Source organism: Peromyscus maniculatus, chromosome 4 (genome assembly GCF_049852395.1).
Source record: "Peromyscus maniculatus bairdii isolate BWxNUB_F1_BW_parent chromosome 4, HU_Pman_BW_mat_3.1, whole genome shotgun sequence".
Lineage (NCBI taxonomy): Eukaryota > Metazoa > Chordata > Mammalia > Rodentia > Cricetidae > Peromyscus > Peromyscus maniculatus.
In genome coordinates, this window is record NC_134855.1 from 13430886 (window position 1) to 13450454 (window position 19569).

Here is a 19569-nt window from a genome sequence, read left to right on the forward strand (position 1 = left end):
ATGCCATGAACAGCTTAAGGCTTCTTTATTAGTCACCACAGAGTGCAAAATACAGTACTGGTCCTGGTGATACTTTCCAGGACCAGAAGGGCAGCATTTCAGGGCTGGAAGATGGGATCCTGAGGTGGGGAGGAGACCTTGGCTTCCGGCCCTGAAGCAGGTTCAAGCTGCTGCTCCTGGGGGTTGGGGTGTGCAGCCGCTTCTAGTGCCTGAAGTACTATGTCAGCATAAGAAATCAGCTCCTGGAAGGAGGAAACAAGTGAACCATTTGTCACAGTGGCTTCAGGATCCAGGAGCAATTACTTTGATGACACCCCCTGACTTGATGGAATCTTTGAGGTGGTCTAACTACCCTTCCCCCTTGGGATTGGATTCAGCCCAGCCACAGGAAGAGAGGAGTAGAAAAGATCACGTGGAGCTCTGGGTCAGTGCCATGTAAGCGTTCTGGCTTGATAGAGGTGTCACCATGACTTACCAGGCTAGAAGTAAAACGTCCCCGGATCACCCGCACTAGGTCCTTGATGCCTCCAGACTCCAGCTCTGGCAGGATCTCCTCTGCAGGAGCAGAGTAGGTGATGAGGTTCAGGATCCCTGCCCACCAGCCAGATAAGGTCAGTCGGGTGCTACTTTTGCTTGGAATGAATGAGTGGGAAGTCACAGGGGTTTGAGACCAGGCTCTAGGGCTCCTTCCCTTCCTGGCAGCGAAAGGACAAGGAAAGGGTCCTCACTGTAGGAAGCCAGGTGGGCCAACAGCATGCAGAGGTTCTCCACCACCTCAGGGTCGTCCTTGTAGAGCTCGTAGATATCTTGGAGGAGGTAGAGGCCGCTGCTGCCTTCTTCCAGTACTGCCACTTTGAAGGCCACCAGTTCTGGGGGGGGGGGGGGAGCAAGGAATTGGGGCTTTTAGTATAGTCTAGCATAGCTCCTTTGCAGCTGCCCTTGCTTCTCAGCCCCCTGTGCCCAGTGTCCCTGGAAAGGAGCATGACTATGGTCCTCGGGTTGCTGGGAGAGCCCTCTTGGGCCAGGAACCCCAGCCTTCTGTGGAGGCAGCTCCTGAGGTCAGGGCTGCCCCCCGCTCTGTGTAAAATGCCGGAAGAGGTGACGGCACCACTTTGCCTCTCTGCAGCACAGCTCTGCACCTGTTGGCAGCGAGCCCCATGCCCAAGGGAAACACAGCACTTGTGTTCCTTTTCCCGTCACAGAAATGGAGGCTCCGATGTGGCACTCTGGAGAAGAGCTCTGGGGCAGGTGGCCCTCCTACCCTGCAGCAGTTAACACGGTCAGAGGGGCTGACCTCCCCCCACAGGGTGCTGCTTTGTACAGGGCTGTCAGGATAAGTCAGGGGGAGCTAAGATCCTAACGGCTTCCAGGGGCCCCCACCAGCTTGGGTAGTTGAGTAGACTGGCATGAGTAGAACCCAGCAGGAGTGAAACCAAGGAGACAGCTCTTGGAGCAAGGGAGGTAAGTCGTTACCAACCAAGGGTGAGAGCATCCCTGCCATTCACCACTGGTGACCATGACCCGGCCCAGGGATCTCTACAAAGGACAGCTGTGCCACTGTGCCAGTGCTTAGCGTGGGGCCTGGCATAAGCCTGCACTTGAAGACAGACCTAGATATAGGAAATCCATGCAGCTGTGGGAGGTGTATAGGCGGAGATGTGGTCCCAAGACATCAAAATCGAAAAGTCCCAGTGGTATTTCCTGAAAGCTGTTTTCTCCTGTTCCAGTTTGGGGTCACTAGGTGGACATCACTGGAGGGAGCCAGCTTTTGTCCCACCTCCATGGTGGCAACCTGTCTTGCCCCAGACTTACCGGATACCTTTGCGAGGCTGGCCAGGCCACGACAAACATTGTTCACCAGCAGTACTCTGTCAGGGCACAGCTGGATGCTTCTCAGAAACAGCTCTACCACCTTCTCAAACTGAGTCTCCTTTATGCAGCCTACAGAGCACAAGCCTTGTTGCCTTATGTGTCCAGGGTCACCCTCCCTGTTACCAAGACCTCAGGCTGCTCACCCAACAATGACAGCAGCCAGAGCACTGCACAGCCAGCCTCAGCTACTTCCACATCCTCGGCGTGCTTGGCCAGCACCGAGATGACCACAGGTGAGAACTGGTGCAAAGGCTCTTTGTCCACAGTAGCAGCTAGACCCAGGACGAGGACGGGAGACAACAGGCCAGGTGTGAGCAGAAGTACCTGCCGTCTACGTACCCCTCCACACGGCTCCCTCCCACCAAGAACAACAGGAGACTCGAGGGGACAGATGTCCTCAGAGATGGGAACTGGGGCTTGCCAATGCCAGAGTCTGCAGTAGACTCATCAGTAGAGATGAGGACTTTTTGCATTTGTGGCTTCTGCACTTTTCTGGGGTTGCCACGGCTTGGAGCCCTCTTTCCTAGGGTAAGACAGTATCTAGAAGAGGGGGAAGGACAGACCTCGGAACCTCCATCCTAAACCAAAAACCAGAACAGGGCATCAAGTTCTGGCTGACCTCTAAAGCCAGGGGCTGCCTACTCATTGCATAAGGTGTCCTGAAGGCCTTCCTCTCTTACCTCACTTGTGTCTCACTGTGCCTATGTGCTAGACTCTCAGAAGAACCCCCAAGGGGCTGGGGTTGCCCTCCTGTGCTTAAGGGACAAGATATAGAGCAGCAGCTCTCCACCTGTGGCTTGCAACAGACTGAGAACTGCTGATAGAGAGGCTCTAGCACAGCGGTTCTCAGCCTTCCTAATGCTGTGACAGTTTGATACAGTTCCTTGTGTTGTGGTGACTCCCAACCATAAAATTTTTGTGTTGCTACTTCATAACTAATTTTGCCACTGTTACGATCATAATGTAATACCTGTTTTCTGATGGTCTTAGGTGACCTCTGTGAAAGGGTTGTTTGACCCCCAAAGAGGTCGTGACCCACAGGTTGAGAGTTACTGCTTCAGCAGGTCTCATGCAGAGGGGCTTGTGGAGGGGGGGCCTTACCATCTATCAGAAGGGACCAGAGCAGGCTTAGGATAGCGAGACAGATGTCCCTGTCGTCCTGGAAGTGGTACAGTTGCTCTTGGGCAATCTGAAACAAACCCTCTTCCTCCAGCTCTTCAGACAGCAACCCTGTGGACAGCCACAGGCACTTGGAGGAAAGGTATCCAAGAAGCTTTCCCCAACACTGCCTTTTCCCAATGGGCAGATGCAACACCTGGTCTGCCTGGCTGGTCTATTTTATGCCTACCTCTAATACCCTTCTCACTCAAGTGTGCTTAGTGTGGGTGAGAAGTCAGACCTGGAGTGGCCCAGTGCCTAGCTAGTCTTGACCTGACCTATTAGCCAGCCGTTTGATGCTTGGCTGCTGTCCTCAGCCTTCAAGTAGTGCCCATGGCTGCCATTGAGAGCAGAGAACAGTATGGCTATCCCATCTTGGGAACGAGCCCCTCTCCTGCCCCTCTCCTGAGGGATGCCTCTGTTCTGTCCCTGGACTTTCAGAGCAGAAAGGAAGGGCAGAAGGCCCGCATACTCACCTTGGCTGGAGATGATAGTGAGCAGGTTGTAGACCAGTATGATAAGCCTCTCGGAGTTGGGGTGGCTCCTCAAGGCATTCATCAGGAAAGAGATAATAAAACTGCCCCTCGGGATCTCCGCTTCTGAGTCTTGTGCCAGTGCTGATTGAGCCAGAGAAAGAACATGGGTTAACCGCACAGTTAAGACTCTAAGGTAGACAAGTATCCGCCCTCCCTAGTGGGGACAGCATCACCTCTTTGTATTAAAGAAACAGATCTGCCTATTCTCTAGGCACTGGGCAGGTCTTTGTAAACATGGGACCTTGCTCACCAAGGATGTGGTGTTCCAGTTCCAGCCTTCAAGATCTTCCTGGGTCCTTCCCAATGACTGGGCATGAACATTTAGTATAAAGTATTTGTGGGCTCTTGCCCAGTGGTAGAGTGCTTACCTTGTATGCAAGAAGGTCTGGATTTGATTGCCCCACCCCCACCCCTAAAAAAAGATACAATCTGATGGCTAGGCCTTCAGTATTAAGACTAGAAAGGTAAAGGGGTAACTAGATGCTCCGGGCTTAAAGAAGTAGCTAGTTTTCTTCCTGTTCCTGAGAGCTGGGGAGGTGTCTACTAAGGACTTTAGTGCAGTGCTGGCCCCTGCTGGCAAGCCTCTCCTGGCTAGGAAAGAGCACTAGACCATCCTGTCCAGCTCCTGGGACATGGCTGGAGTACAGTCGAGAGGTCCCAGCAGGCTGGGCCAGGCCCCATGTAGACCTGGTGTAGGCAGACATTCATTGTGCCCTCTGTCACTGAGATGAGTCACAGAGGCACAGAAGGGAACAACAGACTGGAAAGGCAGATGTTGGGGATAGGTGGGAAGTTGGAGGAGCTGCTGAGGCTGAGGACCCAGGAGGGTGGGGCTTCTCCATCCAGTCTGGTGCCCACCTTGGCCCAGAATACGCAGCAGCAGGGAGCAGGTGCTGACCAGAATGTCCAGGATCCTCTGGTGCTGTTTCATGATGCTGATCAACTCCTCCACCAGCTCTGTGGGCCACGGCAGGTCTGTGGAGCACGCAGCACAGGTGAAGCGCGGGTACAGCTGGGCTGTGTGACCCAGACCTGATGCCCAGAGGCTGCTGGGAGCCCACTAGTGAATACAGAGGGTCCAGGGGAGTGAACACAAGGGCAGAGAAGGACGATCAGCCCACGTGTTCACAGAGTTCGGGAAGCACACCATCTGCCCAGGTCCACATTCTGGGTTGTCCAAGCTAACTTGGAGTTCCTGGGCTCTAGCAGTTCTCCTGCCTCAGCCTCCTGAGTGAAAGACCACAGGCACAATAACACCAAGCCCAGCTCTGCCACACCATACACTTGGAGCAGCTTCATGAAGCAGGTCTTCTCAGCCCTCACTTTCAGACAGCAAAGCTGAGAGTCAGTGGTGAGCATTTGGCATTACATGGCTGTGTAAACCTAGCCTGTCTGACCCCAGGGCCTGTGGCCGTGACTGTCTTGAGACTTGGCTTGTGATGAGGACATCAGATTCAGGAACACTGATGCCCAGGAAAAAGCTACAGGAAGTCCACTCTGACAAGGCTGAGGAAGAGGCAGCTCTGAGGTGGTGGGTGAGGCCCACTGTGGGGATAATAGCCCCTGTTTTCCAGAAAAGCAAGATCTACCTTATCCTGGGCTTCATCTTGGTCACAGTTTAGCTACAAAAGGGACGTTAGGAGAGTGATGGCTAATATGAAGGGTCTGTTAACTCACTAGGAGTCACACCTCAGCCTCATGTAACCTCCACTGTCCTAACCACCTTTGGTATCCTTTGGATGTGTTTTGTGGATAGACAGACAAGTAGGAATGGATAAGATGGGTGGGTGAACAGATGGAAGGTTACAGGAAGGAAAGGATGGAGGAAGTGGTGAACTAGCTAGAGGGAAGGGCGTATGGATGGCATACAAGTATGATATTTGAGCAGGAGAGACAGGAAAGCATGTCTGCAGACATTCAAAATTTCCCAAGAAGCTTAATACCCATCAAAGGTGATGCTGGTAAAGAGCTGTTCTCAAGCGTTCTGGTAGGAAGGCAAGTTGGTGTGCTTATGGGGGATGTCTCTGTTATTCAGAGGCACATCTGACAAGCACGTACGGCCACATATGCCAAGTGACTAGTATGCCAGGTGATCAATCATGGTGCTGTTTATAAAAGTGGAAAACAAGAAGCAACTCAGATGCCCACTGTAGAGACGGTGGGACAGGTGGATGAGGCTCTTCAACCAGGTGTGATGGTGCACACTTGTAGTTGTAGGCACTCTGGGGGCAGAGGCAGAAGGATCACATGTTCAGTGACTTTTTGGACTACACAGTGAGTTTGAGACCAGGATGGGCAACTTTGTAAGACTCTTTCTTAAACTTCAAAAACAAACAACAACAAAACCCCCAAAGAGCTGGGGAGGTAGTTCAGCATTGAAATGGTTAACCAGCATTGTACAGTCTCAGTCTCTAGTACCTCTACAACCCCCCAAAAGTGGTCCTTTTTTTTTTTTTTTAAACAAAGCTTTGTCTCCTTATAGGTCAAGCTGACCAGGTGTCTCCATCCTCTTGCTAATGCTAGATGGATTTCCTGTTGACCTTTTGAAATCATGCATAGAAGCCAGCCTCTCTCCTACCCTTCTCTGCTAGTAAGCACGGGATCAGGAAGAATTCCAGTTAGCAGCACTGGCCAGAAGAGCCTGCAGTGAAAGGCTGGCAGTGCCCACCTCCATCCACAATGCTCCATATCCACCTCCCAGCCTTTCCTGGGAGCCTCTGGGGAAGGTGCAGGACCTTTACCTAGATCTTCCTCTGGCATTGTCAGAAGCTTGTTAAGGGCCCTGAGCTGGACCTCTGGTCGGGTGGAGAAGTTCTGCATGACATCTGCAGGAACAAGAGGATATAGGAGACCCTACTGAGGCCAAGCCATGGGGTGCGGTCCCTAGCCTTGCCTCAGTTAGGCTACAAGGCAGCACTCCTATTGTCACTTTTCAGAGGAGGGTGCTCAGGCCCAGGAACTCACCCAAAATCAAATCCAAGTCTTTGGGAGCCTATCTCTGAGCCATAGTGCCTGCTGCCATACACGCTGGCACATAGGAAGCACACAGCCTGAGTGATGAAGACACCTGGTGTCCAGGGCATGGAGCCAAAGGGACTCTGGAGAACATGGGCAGTGAACAGGTCTTAACTACACAGGGGACATGTCCAATGAGAGCAGGGGGGGGGGCAGGGCACAGGCAGGTCCAGGATACTGAGAGCCAGGGAGGGTATACAGCATTCCAGGAGGAACCTGGAAACTGTTCCCACCCACTAATCATGCATAAGCAGCAGGTCTAAGACCAAGTTGTGGGAAAGAGACACTAAGCCTCTAAAACTAATGCCAAGGCCACAGCAGCTCCCAGCACTGTCCCGTGTCCCCACTGTCACCTAAGACGTTGGCCATGTTGCCTTCTAGTAGCACATCAGTGATGAAAATGGGAACCGCCTGCCGGTGCATGTTCAGAGCAACACAGGAGTTTCTGAAGGAGGTGCTCATGAAGGTGATTCGGATCACATCCCTGGCAGAGGGACAGAATACAGGTGGCTTTCCATAGGAGCTTCCTTCTGCCTTGGGCTATGGGTGACCCATAGTGGCAGATACTGAACACCAGCCTTCCTGGTGGGTAGGGGCTCTCTGTCCTATGTGTATCTAGTAACCACCTTTGTAGTTCCACTTCTAGGGACCTACTCTGTGAAGTCATAGGACTCCCTCTGTGGAAGGGCCCCCAAGGATGGTCCTGGGTCTAGCACTTTTGCCTTCATACCCCTTTCTTCCTTAAAAACATATGAACATTGGGCGGTGGTGGCACAGGGCTTTAATCCCATCACTCAGGAGACAGAGGCAAGTGAATCTCTGAGTTCTAGGCCAACCTGGTCTACAAAGGGAGTTCCAAGACAGCTAGGGCTGTTACACAGAGAAACTGTCTCAAAAACCCCAAAACCAAACCAAACCAACAACAACAACATGAACAGGTTTTCTGATTGACATTATTAGAACAGAAACTTTCCCTGGGCTCCTGAAAGTGATATGTATCCTTGAGGTTGTTCTCCAGTACTCACTGGGAAAGTAGGGCTGCTTGTATCTTTTTTTTCAGAGACATATTCAAGCCAGATGCTCACATCTTAATTCTAGTAGTCAGGAAGCTGAGGCAGGAGGATCACTATGGATTCAAAGCTAGCCTGGGCCACAGAGTGAGACCTAATTTCAAAACCAAAACCCAAAATCCCCAGCATATATCTCTTCAAGATTAGGGGCTGCCAGGTAGCTGAGGAATGTGAGTGGACGAATCAAGACAACTTCCTGTGTGTGAAGGTGGGGAGATGCTCAAAGGTACACTGATGGGTTCAAAAAAGACCCAGCCCTGAGCTCACTTGATGGCTAGTCGATCCGAGGGTTTAATGTGCAGCATGAAGGGCAGAAGCAAACAGAAGATCTCTGCTCCAGGGATCTGCTTCTCCTCCATGGTCTTCAGGATGGGCTTCAGGCTGCCTGGGTGATGGCGAATGCCCTTCCTCAGATGCATGGCTTCTGTGTCCTTTGAGGAAAGAGGGCATCTGACTTGGACTTTCCTTAGCCATGAAGAAGGCTGGGCTGTCAATGTTCCCTCACCAGGCTGAGCAAGAGCTGAGGCAGGGGTCTGGGGAAAGTGAGCATACTGTAGCCCACATGGGACAGAGGGAAGGTCAGGGTGGCGTGGTTAGTAGGGTGAGGGCAGGTGGCTTCTCCATGGGAAGCTCACGTTCAGGAAGGAGCAGGTGGCCATGTCTAGAAAGATGCAGCCCAGGGACCAGATGTCAGATTTGCAGGTGAAGGAGAATTTGAGAGCTTCAGGAGCCATCCAGGACTTCTGGCAGGGGTCTGTGGGCAGGACCAAGGTGGGAGAACCACTGAGTCCCATGCTCGCTCCCTGGGGACAGGGAACAGAGCAGAGCAAACCTGCTCCAGCACTACCACCCCCCTTTTTAGTGTTTTGAGAGAGGATCGACTGTACCCAGATTGGCCGTGAACTCCTGATCTTCCTGCCTTCACTTCCCAGTGCTGAGACTCCAAGCTTGCTCTATCATACGCAGCTATATTGTCCCCATTTTAATGGTCCTTTGCAAGGACTTAAGTCAGGAGCCTGGCAGTCGCCCTCCTTGGGTGAGATGAGAAGTGCAAGCTGCAGGCAGTTGAGGCCATTGTTATGACAGACCTTAACCTTACCAAGGAGGCTTGTCTGTCCGGGCAAGTGTCTGCCAGGCTCGCCCGAGGGCCTGCCTGTCTGTGTGGCAACAAGCAGGAGATGAGAGAGCCATGTTCCAGAAAAACTAAAGTGTGGCCCTCTTTGAACAGCTTATCCCCTCTAAATGTCAGGACCTCAGGGCAAAGTTCTGGCTGCCCTGCCTTCTTCCTAAACATAAACCCTGCAGAAAGAACCGAAAGTACAGCGCCCTTGCCCTGTCCTATCAGTGTGCCTGGACTTGGGTATTCGCTCCATTTCCCAGCCAATCAGCAAAGGGCCAGACTCCAAGGACACACACCATTGACACCTCCAAACAACCCTTCCATGTACCTACCTAGTCACCAACCCACCCACCCATCTGCCTGCCCATTCATCTACTCACCCACCCACACTCTGTGTGCCAAGGACAACCACTGCCACCGCAGGACTCGGAATTCCCTTCCAGTGTTGCTGTCTATCTGGGACAGCTGTTACAGACTTGATACTCTACCCCTTTTACCCTACCATCTTTTCATCCCCTGGGCCACTTCAGGCCTCTGTGTAACATGCATGGTCAGTGCCTATATCCCTGAGGACTTCTGTATTCCCAAATACAGCTTTTGTCCTTCTTGGGTGCTCTCTTCCCCACAAGAATCAACATCTTTGGAGGACCACAACCATAGCTTTGTTCCCCAGGGCTCTCTCTCACATGTTGGTGTCCTTTGGACCCTGCACCTTACCCACAGAGGCATGTCTGTTGTGTTATGCCCTTGATAGGAAGTCTCTGGACCTTCTGAGCCAAAGAACCCAGCCCAAGGGTAGCCACTGCCCCTGGGTGCCAAGAGCCACCACCTCCCTTGCCACTCATTCCTAGTTCCCCCGTCCCCCCAGCCACCTTCTTCTGCTCGGACATTCCACTTGGCTTCATGGGTCATCAGTGCCTGGGAGCTCAAGTCCTGCAGTTTACAGTAGTTGTCATTGATAAGGGCGATGTTGGAAGGCTTCAGGTTCCTGCAACCAAAAGCAGGGACCCCTGCTGCCATGTAGCTGCCTGGGTAGGACTGGTACAAGCCTGAGCCTTAAGCCTGCTCTCCCAGCCCAGTTCTAGCCCTTTTCACTCTTCAAGAAAATGCCCTGCTCAGCCCACTTATTAAATAATTATTTCTTAAAACATGACTTCTACTCAGTTTCTATACATTAGGGAAGATCCCCCCCCCCCCCCCCGCATTGTAAGTACAAACACTGAAGTTCCTCACTAGAGAAGGTATCCATTTTTTCTGTACATCTGGTGACATTAACATGGGAACCCATTCTTTTTGCACACATGGCCCATGTAGGGGGAAGCTATTTCCCAGATCTTCCCACCATAGATCTTGGGCCTGAAGCTGGGTTCAGGGATCAAAGGCTGGACCTGGATTGCAGCAACTTATACTGGCCTGTCCAGAGGCTGTGCCATTGCAGGCAACCTCACCTCTCCTCCTTGGCATCTTATCTCTGTTTCCTTGCCCTTTAGAACCACCCTGCCTGGCCCCCACACTCCCACAGCCCTGTGCCTTTGGGGTGAGTCAGACACTCAGAGGCTTCCTGGGGAGGTGCCCTGTTCTCTCAGAAAAGAGGAAAGGGAGCTCACAGAAGATGCTCCATCCTGCCCAGATCTGTCCCCCGGGCTTTGGCATCTGGACCTGGGGGGTTTGGTCAGTCTCCAGAGGAGGCCCCATCACCTATGAACGATGTTCAGCTGGTGTAGGTACTCCACCGCGTCCAACACCTGGCTCAGCATGGTATGCATCCACTGAGGAAGAAGTCAGGGATGTGGCATTGGAAGGGGCCTGGGAACTCCCTAAGGGGAGGTCTCTGCAGAGCTTTGTATGATCATACAGTCAGTGGGACAGTGACAGTGCTGGAGATGCTGGGTGCTGTGGGGCTGCCAGTGGCCACTCTGGGCCATGCTGCTCATGGAAGGTGACCCCTGTGGGTACTACATCTGCTGAAGCCTCAGTGCCTGTCAGAGCTTGCACTTTATGCCGTCAGAGTGAAAAGAGCCTGTGAGAACATCATGGGAGTAACAAAGTGCACCTCGCGCTTGGGGCTACCATTTTCAAACAATGTACCTAGGACTCCGGAGTCCCACATTAGGATTCAGAGACACCCTGAGGTGCCAGAGACTGGCTGGGTAGCAGGAAGCCCACATCCTCCCACTGTGGCCCCTATCCCGATAGAGGAGCTCACTTGATGGTTCTGTGAACATTTCTGTTTCCCAGATTCCCACCAATGTCAAAGGTGCAAGCCCATTCCAGAGCCTGCCCTCGAGGCGCAGGCAATGCAGAGAGCTACATGCCCCCTATGAGTCTCTCGGGGAGATGGTGTCTGGCCCGCAGGAGCATAGAAACTCTCAGTAAAGTGTGCTCATATCATGTAAAAGAATGTCTACAAATCAGTAAGAAAAAACCCAATTTGAATGGACAGAGGATTCAAACAGGCACAGAAGAAGAACTCTGAATGGCCAACATGTTGCTGGATGTGGTGAAGGAGGCCTACAATCCCAGCACTGAGAATGTGGAGTCAGGAGTATCAGTTCACGATCATCCTTAACTAGTGAGTCCATGGTCATCTCAAAACAAAACAAAACAAAAGCCGGGCGGCGGCGCACGCCTTTAATCCCAGCACCAGGGAGGCAGAGGCAGGCGGATCTCTGTGAGTTCGAGGCCAGCCTGGGCTACGAAGTGAGTCCCAGAAAAGGCGCAAAGCTACACAGAGAAACCCTGTCTCGAAAAACCAAAAAATCAAAAAAAAAAAAAGAAAGAAAAGAAAAGAAAAACTAATAATTATAAAAAAAAAAAACACAACATAACAAACAAAAACACATATCTAAAATGTGCTTGACAGGTCTACTGGTAGGGAGGTGCAAATTTAAGTCATAACAAAATGTCACTAACCCCTGAACTCTTGACAGGGAAAAGACAGGCCCAATGATGACTGGCCGGAGGGCCATATGGAAGGGGCACCCTCTCTGCTTCTGGGGAAAGTAAACCCTGACCCACCAGGTTCTGCTAGAACCTCCTGAAGCTACACCCCTGCTGTCTGACCCAGCGACCCAGTCCTAGACGATTAGGCAAGAAACACTAGCCCTTCCACGATGCTCCTGGCAGCCTTACTCTCCAGCCCTGAACTGGGGGTGATCAAAGGCTCATCAGTGCAGGAGAGGCAGCCCCACTGAGCACTGCCTTGCCAGGAACAAAGGTGTCTAGCTGACCACAGGGAGAACCAGGGCATGGCTAGACCTCAGAGGCATGGGGCTGAGTGAACAATGAGTATTCAGTTTTGAGCCACACACTGAACTCATCTTGATAATTTTAGGAAGTGCATTACAGTCTTTGGAGGCAGAGCCCCATCAGTTGCTTCTGCCTTAGAAGCTTCTGGGTCCTAAGGATGTCTAACTCTTAGCACAGGGTGGTGGCTGCGGCTGCTAGTGGTGTGTGCACATTTGTAGTGCATCAAGATATGCACTTGAGATATGTGCATACAGTGGCATAATGCCTCTGCACATGTAAGAGAAACCTAGGTCAGACCCTTCAGTTCCTCTGTCTCCCACTACAGGAGACTTAAGGGGTATAGGTTTAGGTGGCCTGCAGACCTGGTGGCCCAGAGTGTCTCTTACCTCAGAGTCAATATTCTCGCTCATCCTCCTCTTACTTTCCATGATAGTCTGGAAGGTTCCTTGGGTGGTATAGTCCATCACCAGGCAGAGGAACAGAGAGGAGATCTGTCAGAACATAAGGCCCCATAACCAGCTGCCCAAAGTCTGGGCCTTGGGGTCGTGTAGGACCTCTTGCTCCAGGCCATCTTCCAATGGCCATCATCTGTGGTGGCAATGGTAGCACCGCCCAGTGGGGACCCCTTACTCTCTTGCTCCCATTCCTGTGCCGTACCACATCAGGCCTTGTTAGTTGACCTTTCCTGAACGTTGCAATTGTTCCTGGCCTCTGCACATGCAGAGCCCTTTGTGGAACGGTCTTTACTGCTCGATTGCAGGATAGTTCCTCTCTTAAGACTGAGTATCCTACCCTGCTCAGGGCCCAGTATGTGGCCAATGGCCAGCTCGGTTTCCTCCAGTGAAACATCGTCTCTGAAAGCTTCAGGGTCCTTGGGAGACTCTAGAGGATTCATGCAGTGAGTGCCATCCCTAGCCCCGAGTTGTTAGCCTAGCAAGGAAACTGATGGAGATGGGCCACAGTAGAGGCCCCCCAGTCTCCTCTGATCCTTCTGGAGGTGTGATTTAGGAGAACCCTACTCATTGCAAAGACAAAAAGTCCTGTTGCCCATAGGGCACAGGTCTGGGAAGCCCCACTCAGGATCCACTAACTGTGAGGCACTGGGGCTTCAGACCCCATCATGAAATGAAAGTGGTGTTCCCACCCTGCTCTCCTATCTAGTAACCTGTTCTGGAGCCATGGGAGTAAGGAGTCCACAGCTTTGGGACAACTGGGGAGGAGGCAGAAGAGCAGCTTCCTAGTTTCAGCCCCTTCTACAGAAGCCAAAACCCCACCATTAAAGATGCAGTGGGGAGCCTAACACCTGACCTCCAGCTTTAGCTGTCTTTAGCTGTCTTCTACCGGGGGGACCCAGAAGTAGTTGCTCTTAGCCTCAGCTTCCTATTTTGTGAAATGGGCTGACAGGTCTCCTATGATGAGGTTGTTAGGGGATCATTTGAGATCACCCACAGGACTCAGGCAACGCCAGCCTCTCAGTGTGTTCCATGCTGTCAGCTGCGGGGCTATAGGTGTTCCAACCCACCTCACTGTTCCACATGATGAACATCTCATGGTACAGAGAGATGTTGGGGTGCTGGAGCTTCAGCAGGGGCATCAGCTGTACAGAGAGGGAACAGAGTATCTCAGCCAGTACTGCTCTGCTACATATTTCAAGCTCTGCTACATATTTCAACCAAGAGATGGGCCACCAGCTTGGAGGGGGGGGCGGAGGGGGGCTGGGGGGGCATGATGTGTATGCAAGGAAGCTGTGCAGCCTGCTGGAGAGAGGCCAGGAGGCTGGTGTGGGTCTCCAGAATGGGGTGATTGTGCTATGTGACCAAGACTTGTTCTTCAACCTTTCTGAGCCCCACAAGTACATATACAAATGGTGACAGGCTGGGGTGTAAGTTCAGGAATACAGCCCTTCTCTAGCATGCATAGAGCCCTAGATTTGATACCCAGCACAACCCCAACCACCAATGAACTGGTGCAGACCCAGAGGAGTGCCAGGAGAGGAAACAGCCAGGCTGGCCTGGAGAAGGTGCTGTGCAAAGTCACAGTGAGAAAAGTACTTAGGAAACAAACCCAATCAGGCAGCAGAAATGGCCTCCTGGACATATTGCCAGATGGGCAATAGCTTTGCCTGGAAGCTGGATGGGAAAGCACCCAGCCTGGCAGATGGGAATGGGAATGGACAACATGGCAGTGTGATGGTGGAACCTCCCATGCTCTTTCCACATGTCAGAATATGACCAGGTCCTTCCCTGCCCCACTGACACTGTGTGTGACACACAAGATGTTGACTGGCAACGTGCAAGGGCAGGCAACTCCAGAAGGAAACCAACTCACAATTGACCATCATGGAGGAGGAGACACCTCTCACCTCGGGTGAGATTTCTAAAAAGGCTCAAAGGAACTGCTCATAGGTGCTGTCCATAAAGCTGGTAACTGCCTCACCTGTGGCTGTGTGAGGGTAATTAATCATCCTCTTGCCCTTCCTTGACTCCTTCCTCTTTCCCTGCCTTGCATACTTGAGGTTTTACCACAGAGTCACATCTCAGCCCTTGGGCTGGAGCCTCACAGTGCAGTCCAGGCTGCCCTAAAGATCCAGTCAGTGCCAGGACTGTGGGTGTGCACTAGCACACCCAATTCATTAGCTAGTTGACATTTTCTTTGCAAACACTTTCTCCGTGTGTCTCCCAAATTGGTACTGTTCTTCTTTTATAACTAGAAGAAAAAACATTTTTTTCCCCAGTGCTGGGGATAGCACCCAGGCTCTGAGCAATTGAGGCACATGCCCCACCACTGAACTACAGCCCCAACCCTAAAGAAAACGTCTTCAGGAACTGTGAGATGGCTCAGTGAGTAAAGGCACCAGGAGAGACCAACTCCCCAACCATGTCTTTTGAATTGCTCGAGTGTGCTATGAGTCACACATATGCACATGCACACACACACACTAAGCAAATGTAAAGAAAACAAGAATTTTTTTTTCCAGACAGGGTTTCTTTGTGTAGCTTTGGTGGTCCTGGAACTCGCTCTGTAGAACGGACTGGCCTTGAACTCAGAGATCTGCCTGTTGCTGCCTCCTGAGTGCTGGGATTAAAAGCATGTGCCACCACTGTCCAAAAAGAAGATTTGATTTTTTTTTTTTTTGGGGGGTTTTCAAGACAGCGTTTCTCTGTGTAGCTTTGCGCCTTTTCCTGGAACTCACTTGGTAGTCCAGGCTGGCCTTGAACTCCCAGAGATCTGCCTGCCTCTGCCTCCCGAGTGCTGGGATTAAAGGCGTGCGCCACCACCGCCCGGCTCAAAAAGAAGATTTTTTAAAAAAGATAGTTACCGGGGATGGTCAAGATGGTTCAGCAAGTTAAAGTGCTTACTTGGAAAACTAGACAATCAAGCCAGACAATCAAGCCAGGTGTGGTGGTGCACGCTTTTAATCCCAGCACTCAGGAGAAAGCAGAGGCAGGAGAATCACTGTGAGTCTGAGGCCAGCCTGATTTACATGGTGAGTTCCAGGACAGCCAGGGCTACATAGTGAGATCCTGTCTCAAAAACAAAACAAAAAGAAAACATGACAATCTGAGTTCAGCCTCCAGAACCCACACACAGGTGGAGGGAGAAGTGAGTCCACAGAGTTGTCCTCTGACCTCCACACATGGCTGTGCATGTGCTTTTTGTCCCCCTCCAACAACAATCATAAATAAACACAATGTGAAAAGATGGTTAGTGGAAGAGCAGCCTTTAGGGGAAGGGTGTCCCAAGGGGCAATTAAGAGGTGGCTGTCCTGAGCATGGACTCCCTTTCTGGCCACTGCAGGCTTCCCTTCACCCTGTCACTCAGCAAGTGAGCACCAAATGCAGTTCCTGTATTTGCTGAGTCCTGATCCTCTCCAGGGAACCACTGATTATTACCTCTTCCAGGGCCTCATTGGCGTGATGCTCATCAATACACTCCACCTGCAGGGCAGAGGAAGACAAGCTCAATGTGAGTGTGTGGTGAACAATGGCTGCTACTACCACTGCTGTGTGATCACTGTCACTGTCATTATCAAGCCACTACCACCATCGCCATATCTACAGCCACCACCCCGACCTTCCTTCGCCACCACCCCCATTACCACCATCGCCATATCTACGACCACCACCCCGACCTTCACCACCACCCCCACTACCACCAGCTCTACCACTTCTGCCTTAGCTTTGACCTCCTTCTCCACCGCCACATCAACTACCGGCTCCCACACTAGTACCATCATTGTCACCACTGCCATTTCTAGGAAAGTTAATCAAACATAGTAAAATCATTCACTGGACACGGTGGCATGTGCTTATAATCCCAGTGCTTAGGAGGCAGAGGCAGGAGGATCTCTGTGAGCTTGAGGCTCATAAAAAACCTAGTCCAGTCCTGCCTCAAAACCAAACCAAACCAAACCAAACCAAACCAAAATGAAACAAAAACCCTGAAACACTTATTCTAAAACAACGTAAAGAACAAATTGAACCAGTGATGTTGGGGACAGGATTTAGCTCAGTGATGTAGTGCTGCATGCTTTTAATCCTAGCACTCTGGAGGGAAGAGCCAGGCAGATGGATCCCTGTGAATTTGAAGCCAGCCTGGTCTACACAGTGATTTCCAGAACAGCTGGGCCTACATAGAGAGGCCCTCAAACAAAACAAAACAAATTAAACCAGTAAAATCTTTCAATACTTCCTGAAGTCCTACTCCATGGATTTTTTTCCCTAAGGAAGTTATATGTGCTCAAGAGAGGAAGACCCTATAAAGATCTCTGAAGATGTTTATCACAGAGGTTTATACTGGGAAAACACAAGGCAAGCTAAAGCCGTATGAGGGGACAGGCCGGGCCAACTACAGCACACGAAGCAGGACGAGTTGGGAGGAGACACAGCTATCAGATAGAGAGGAGGAAGCTGTGGTGACATGAGACAGTGTCACTGTGTGAGATGTTATCAACCTCAGTACCGTTCTTACAATCATATAAGAGACTGGAAAGACACGCAGACTCCTGCCTATAACCCCTGGCCTGATTTTTCTTTAGAAAAACCAGGCAGCTAGTTTTACTTGTGTGCTTGTTGAGACAAGGTCTTACTGTGTAGCCCAAGCTGGCTTTGAACTCCAGGTCTACTAGTCTTTCCCCCTCAAATGCTTCGAGTATCATAGTGTGCCATCATGTCTGGTGTGGCTAGCTTTTAAAAAACTCTTTTAATTGCTCAGAAGACAGGCAGCCATTTTGGCCACTGGCGTGTGAGACAAGGCAGCTGACCCCATAGCTAACTAGCAACAGAGAGAGGTACATAAACACTTCAGCCCCAGCCCCCTGGGGCTGAAGCTGCTGGGAGGCCTGGCAGAATATGGTCAGGCCCCCACCCCCAAGGTTCCTGTCACCACCCCAGAGGAAGGTGTACAAGGGACTTATACAGCAGCCACTCCTCTCTAGGGTGCTCCTGGGGGCCTACATCCCCCCCCAGCTGTGCTAGTTATGTGCCCTTTGCTCAGTCTCTGTGATCCTCTACCCCCCCCCCCTTGGTAAGACCAATGGCCCTGTCCTAGGCAGAACTGTGTTACTGCTTATCAAATTCAAATCCTCTCAGAAACTGCAACCCTGGTGAGGATGGGGCTCCTGAGTTTCACTGTTTCTGGCTGTGGAATGGGGGTAGTTGTTCTGGGTTGGCAGGATTGGTAGGTCCAGAGAGATGACAGCGGGCACGCAGACAAGCATTGTGGTTAGTGGAGTAAAGCTCCCCGAGGTGTGTGTATGTGGGGCGGGGCAAAGAGGGAATTCCAGGAAGTCTCATGGTACAGCCTAGCCCACCAGGTTTGTCTCTAAGCTGGGATGGTGAGCTTGGATTTGGGAGAGCCACTGTTACAGACTGTCCCCCATGGCTCCTGGGGCTCTGTTCCTTACCTGTTTTACCACGTACTTGGTGTCGGTTTCCATTTCCTCCACCACCAGGTTCACTCCCAAGGCCCCGGGACTGCACTCTTGCAAAATCTACCCTCAAGGAAGAGAGAGACTTTGAGCAAGTGCACACTGCTCTGTATTTCCCGCATGTGCTGACTGCACACTGGGCCCCCTAAAGCAAGCATCTTCCCTCAGTTTTGCTGTGGAGGAAATGGCCTCAGGTGACCCAGAAGCCCTCCATGGTGGTGGAGCCAATACAATCTCCCTGGAAACCCATTCTGGAACGCTGAATTTATAGCCTCATGACTCTCTCCCAGACTGCAGGGACAGCCTGACAGCCTGAGCAAGCTGCCCTGGGACAAGGGGTTTAGTGGTCCTAAACCACAGTGACACCACCTTCCAGCATCCTTCTCCAAGGAGAGCATCCCAACAAGGCCCTGTAACTGGTGAAGCTGGGGCTGTCACAGCCTCCCTCAGGGCTCAGACCCGCAGAAGGTACTGCGCAGCCACCCTCTGGGGCCTGGACTGGTGCTCGCTACTGACAATTTACAGGAGAGATACTGAGGCCTAGGGAGCAAGGTCCTTGCCTGAGTACAGCACTCTGGGGTCTGAGCCAGAGCCTTTGGTGGAAGCCACACCCTCAGAGCCAGGACTCTGCGAAGGTCAGGGCTGTGGGGTATAGGTGGCTGAGATCTCTGAGTGCTGAGACAGTTATCAAGGGTGGGGGAAGGGGACAAGATACCTAGAGGCAGTACAGGAAGGACAGATAGAATCAGGAAGTCCTTGGAGACCAGCCCAGGCCTGTAGGCAGTGGATCAGACCACAGCATAAAAACTATTTTATTATTATTTTTAAAAATTTCTAAACTTTAAAAGTTTCTGGCTACCAGAAGTGCATCTGCTTGGCTAATAATGCCTCTAAGCCTTCTCAGAGAATACTGCAAAAGAGGAAAATCTAACCCATGAAAGCAAAGCTTTTATAGTTGAGGCTAACATTTAATGAGGCTGACACGTTAGGTAAACGGCAGTTTTAAAAAACATTCATTCAGTTTTTGTTCTCAGTGTTCTGCCGCTAGACCTCAGCATACCGACACACGGAGCGAAGGGCACACGCACCATTCTCCAACCAGAGGTCAGACTGGGGGTTGGTCATCATTTTAGAGAGGGAAACTGAGGCCCTGTGAGAAGGGCTCGGAGAAAGTCACTTGAGGGACTATGGGGTCAGACTGTGTGGCCCTCAACCTGTCCCCGCTGCCCACGGACCCTGGGCAGCACCTGATACTTTTCCATGGTATCTCGAGGAGACACTCTATGTCTCGCTGTCCCTCTGTACACGGAAGACCGTCAATCCCCTCGGGCCAGGACGGTAGTCGGACCCTCAACTGAGCATGCTCAGTAGTAACTACCCCGTGTGCCCACCCAACCCCCCTCAGCCCCACTATCTGACTTCGATGACTCTGGGCGTGTCTGCCTAGCCCTTTGGCACGCACACGGCGTCTTCGTACTCCGCCCCTTAAAGAAGCCGCAGAGAATATAGGGCGCCACGAACGGGACGAAGGGCGGGGCCCCGTGTGTTGGGTCGGGTGGAGGGCGGGGCATGTACTGTGACGACAAGGGTAGGCGGGGCCTCGAGCTCCACAGGCGGGAG

General features: G+C 51.8%; 1 protein-coding gene across 7 annotated transcripts; it reads right to left on the bottom strand.

The window, feature by feature from the left end:
- Window positions 1–8: 8 nt before the first annotated feature.
- Stkld1 (serine/threonine kinase like domain containing 1) lies at window positions 9–19530 on the bottom strand. Of its 7 annotated transcripts, none has more exons than XM_015986640.3 (19): window positions 19197–19530; window positions 17926–18012; window positions 15914–15958; window positions 13543–13617; window positions 12407–12511; window positions 10470–10540; window positions 9644–9759; window positions 8287–8405; window positions 7919–8082; window positions 6935–7065; window positions 6308–6391; window positions 4425–4541; window positions 3507–3647; window positions 2974–3102; window positions 2016–2144; window positions 1813–1941; window positions 729–869; window positions 476–555; window positions 9–242 (listed from the first exon to the last, which is right to left on the bottom strand). In XM_015986640.3, the coding sequence occupies exons 1-19, from the start codon at window positions 19209–19211 to the stop codon at window positions 99–101; spliced, it is 2022 nt and encodes a 673-aa protein (XP_015842126.1). In that variant the 5' UTR covers window positions 19212–19530; the 3' UTR covers window positions 9–98. The 7 variants fall into 7 exon arrangements, with proteins under 7 accessions (XP_015842126.1, XP_042131012.1, XP_042131009.1 ...); XM_042275078.2 differs by having other exon boundaries at window positions 10379–10540; window positions 19197–19475; XM_042275075.2 differs by having other exon boundaries at window positions 19038–19429.
- Window positions 19531–19569: the final 39 nt, after the last annotated feature.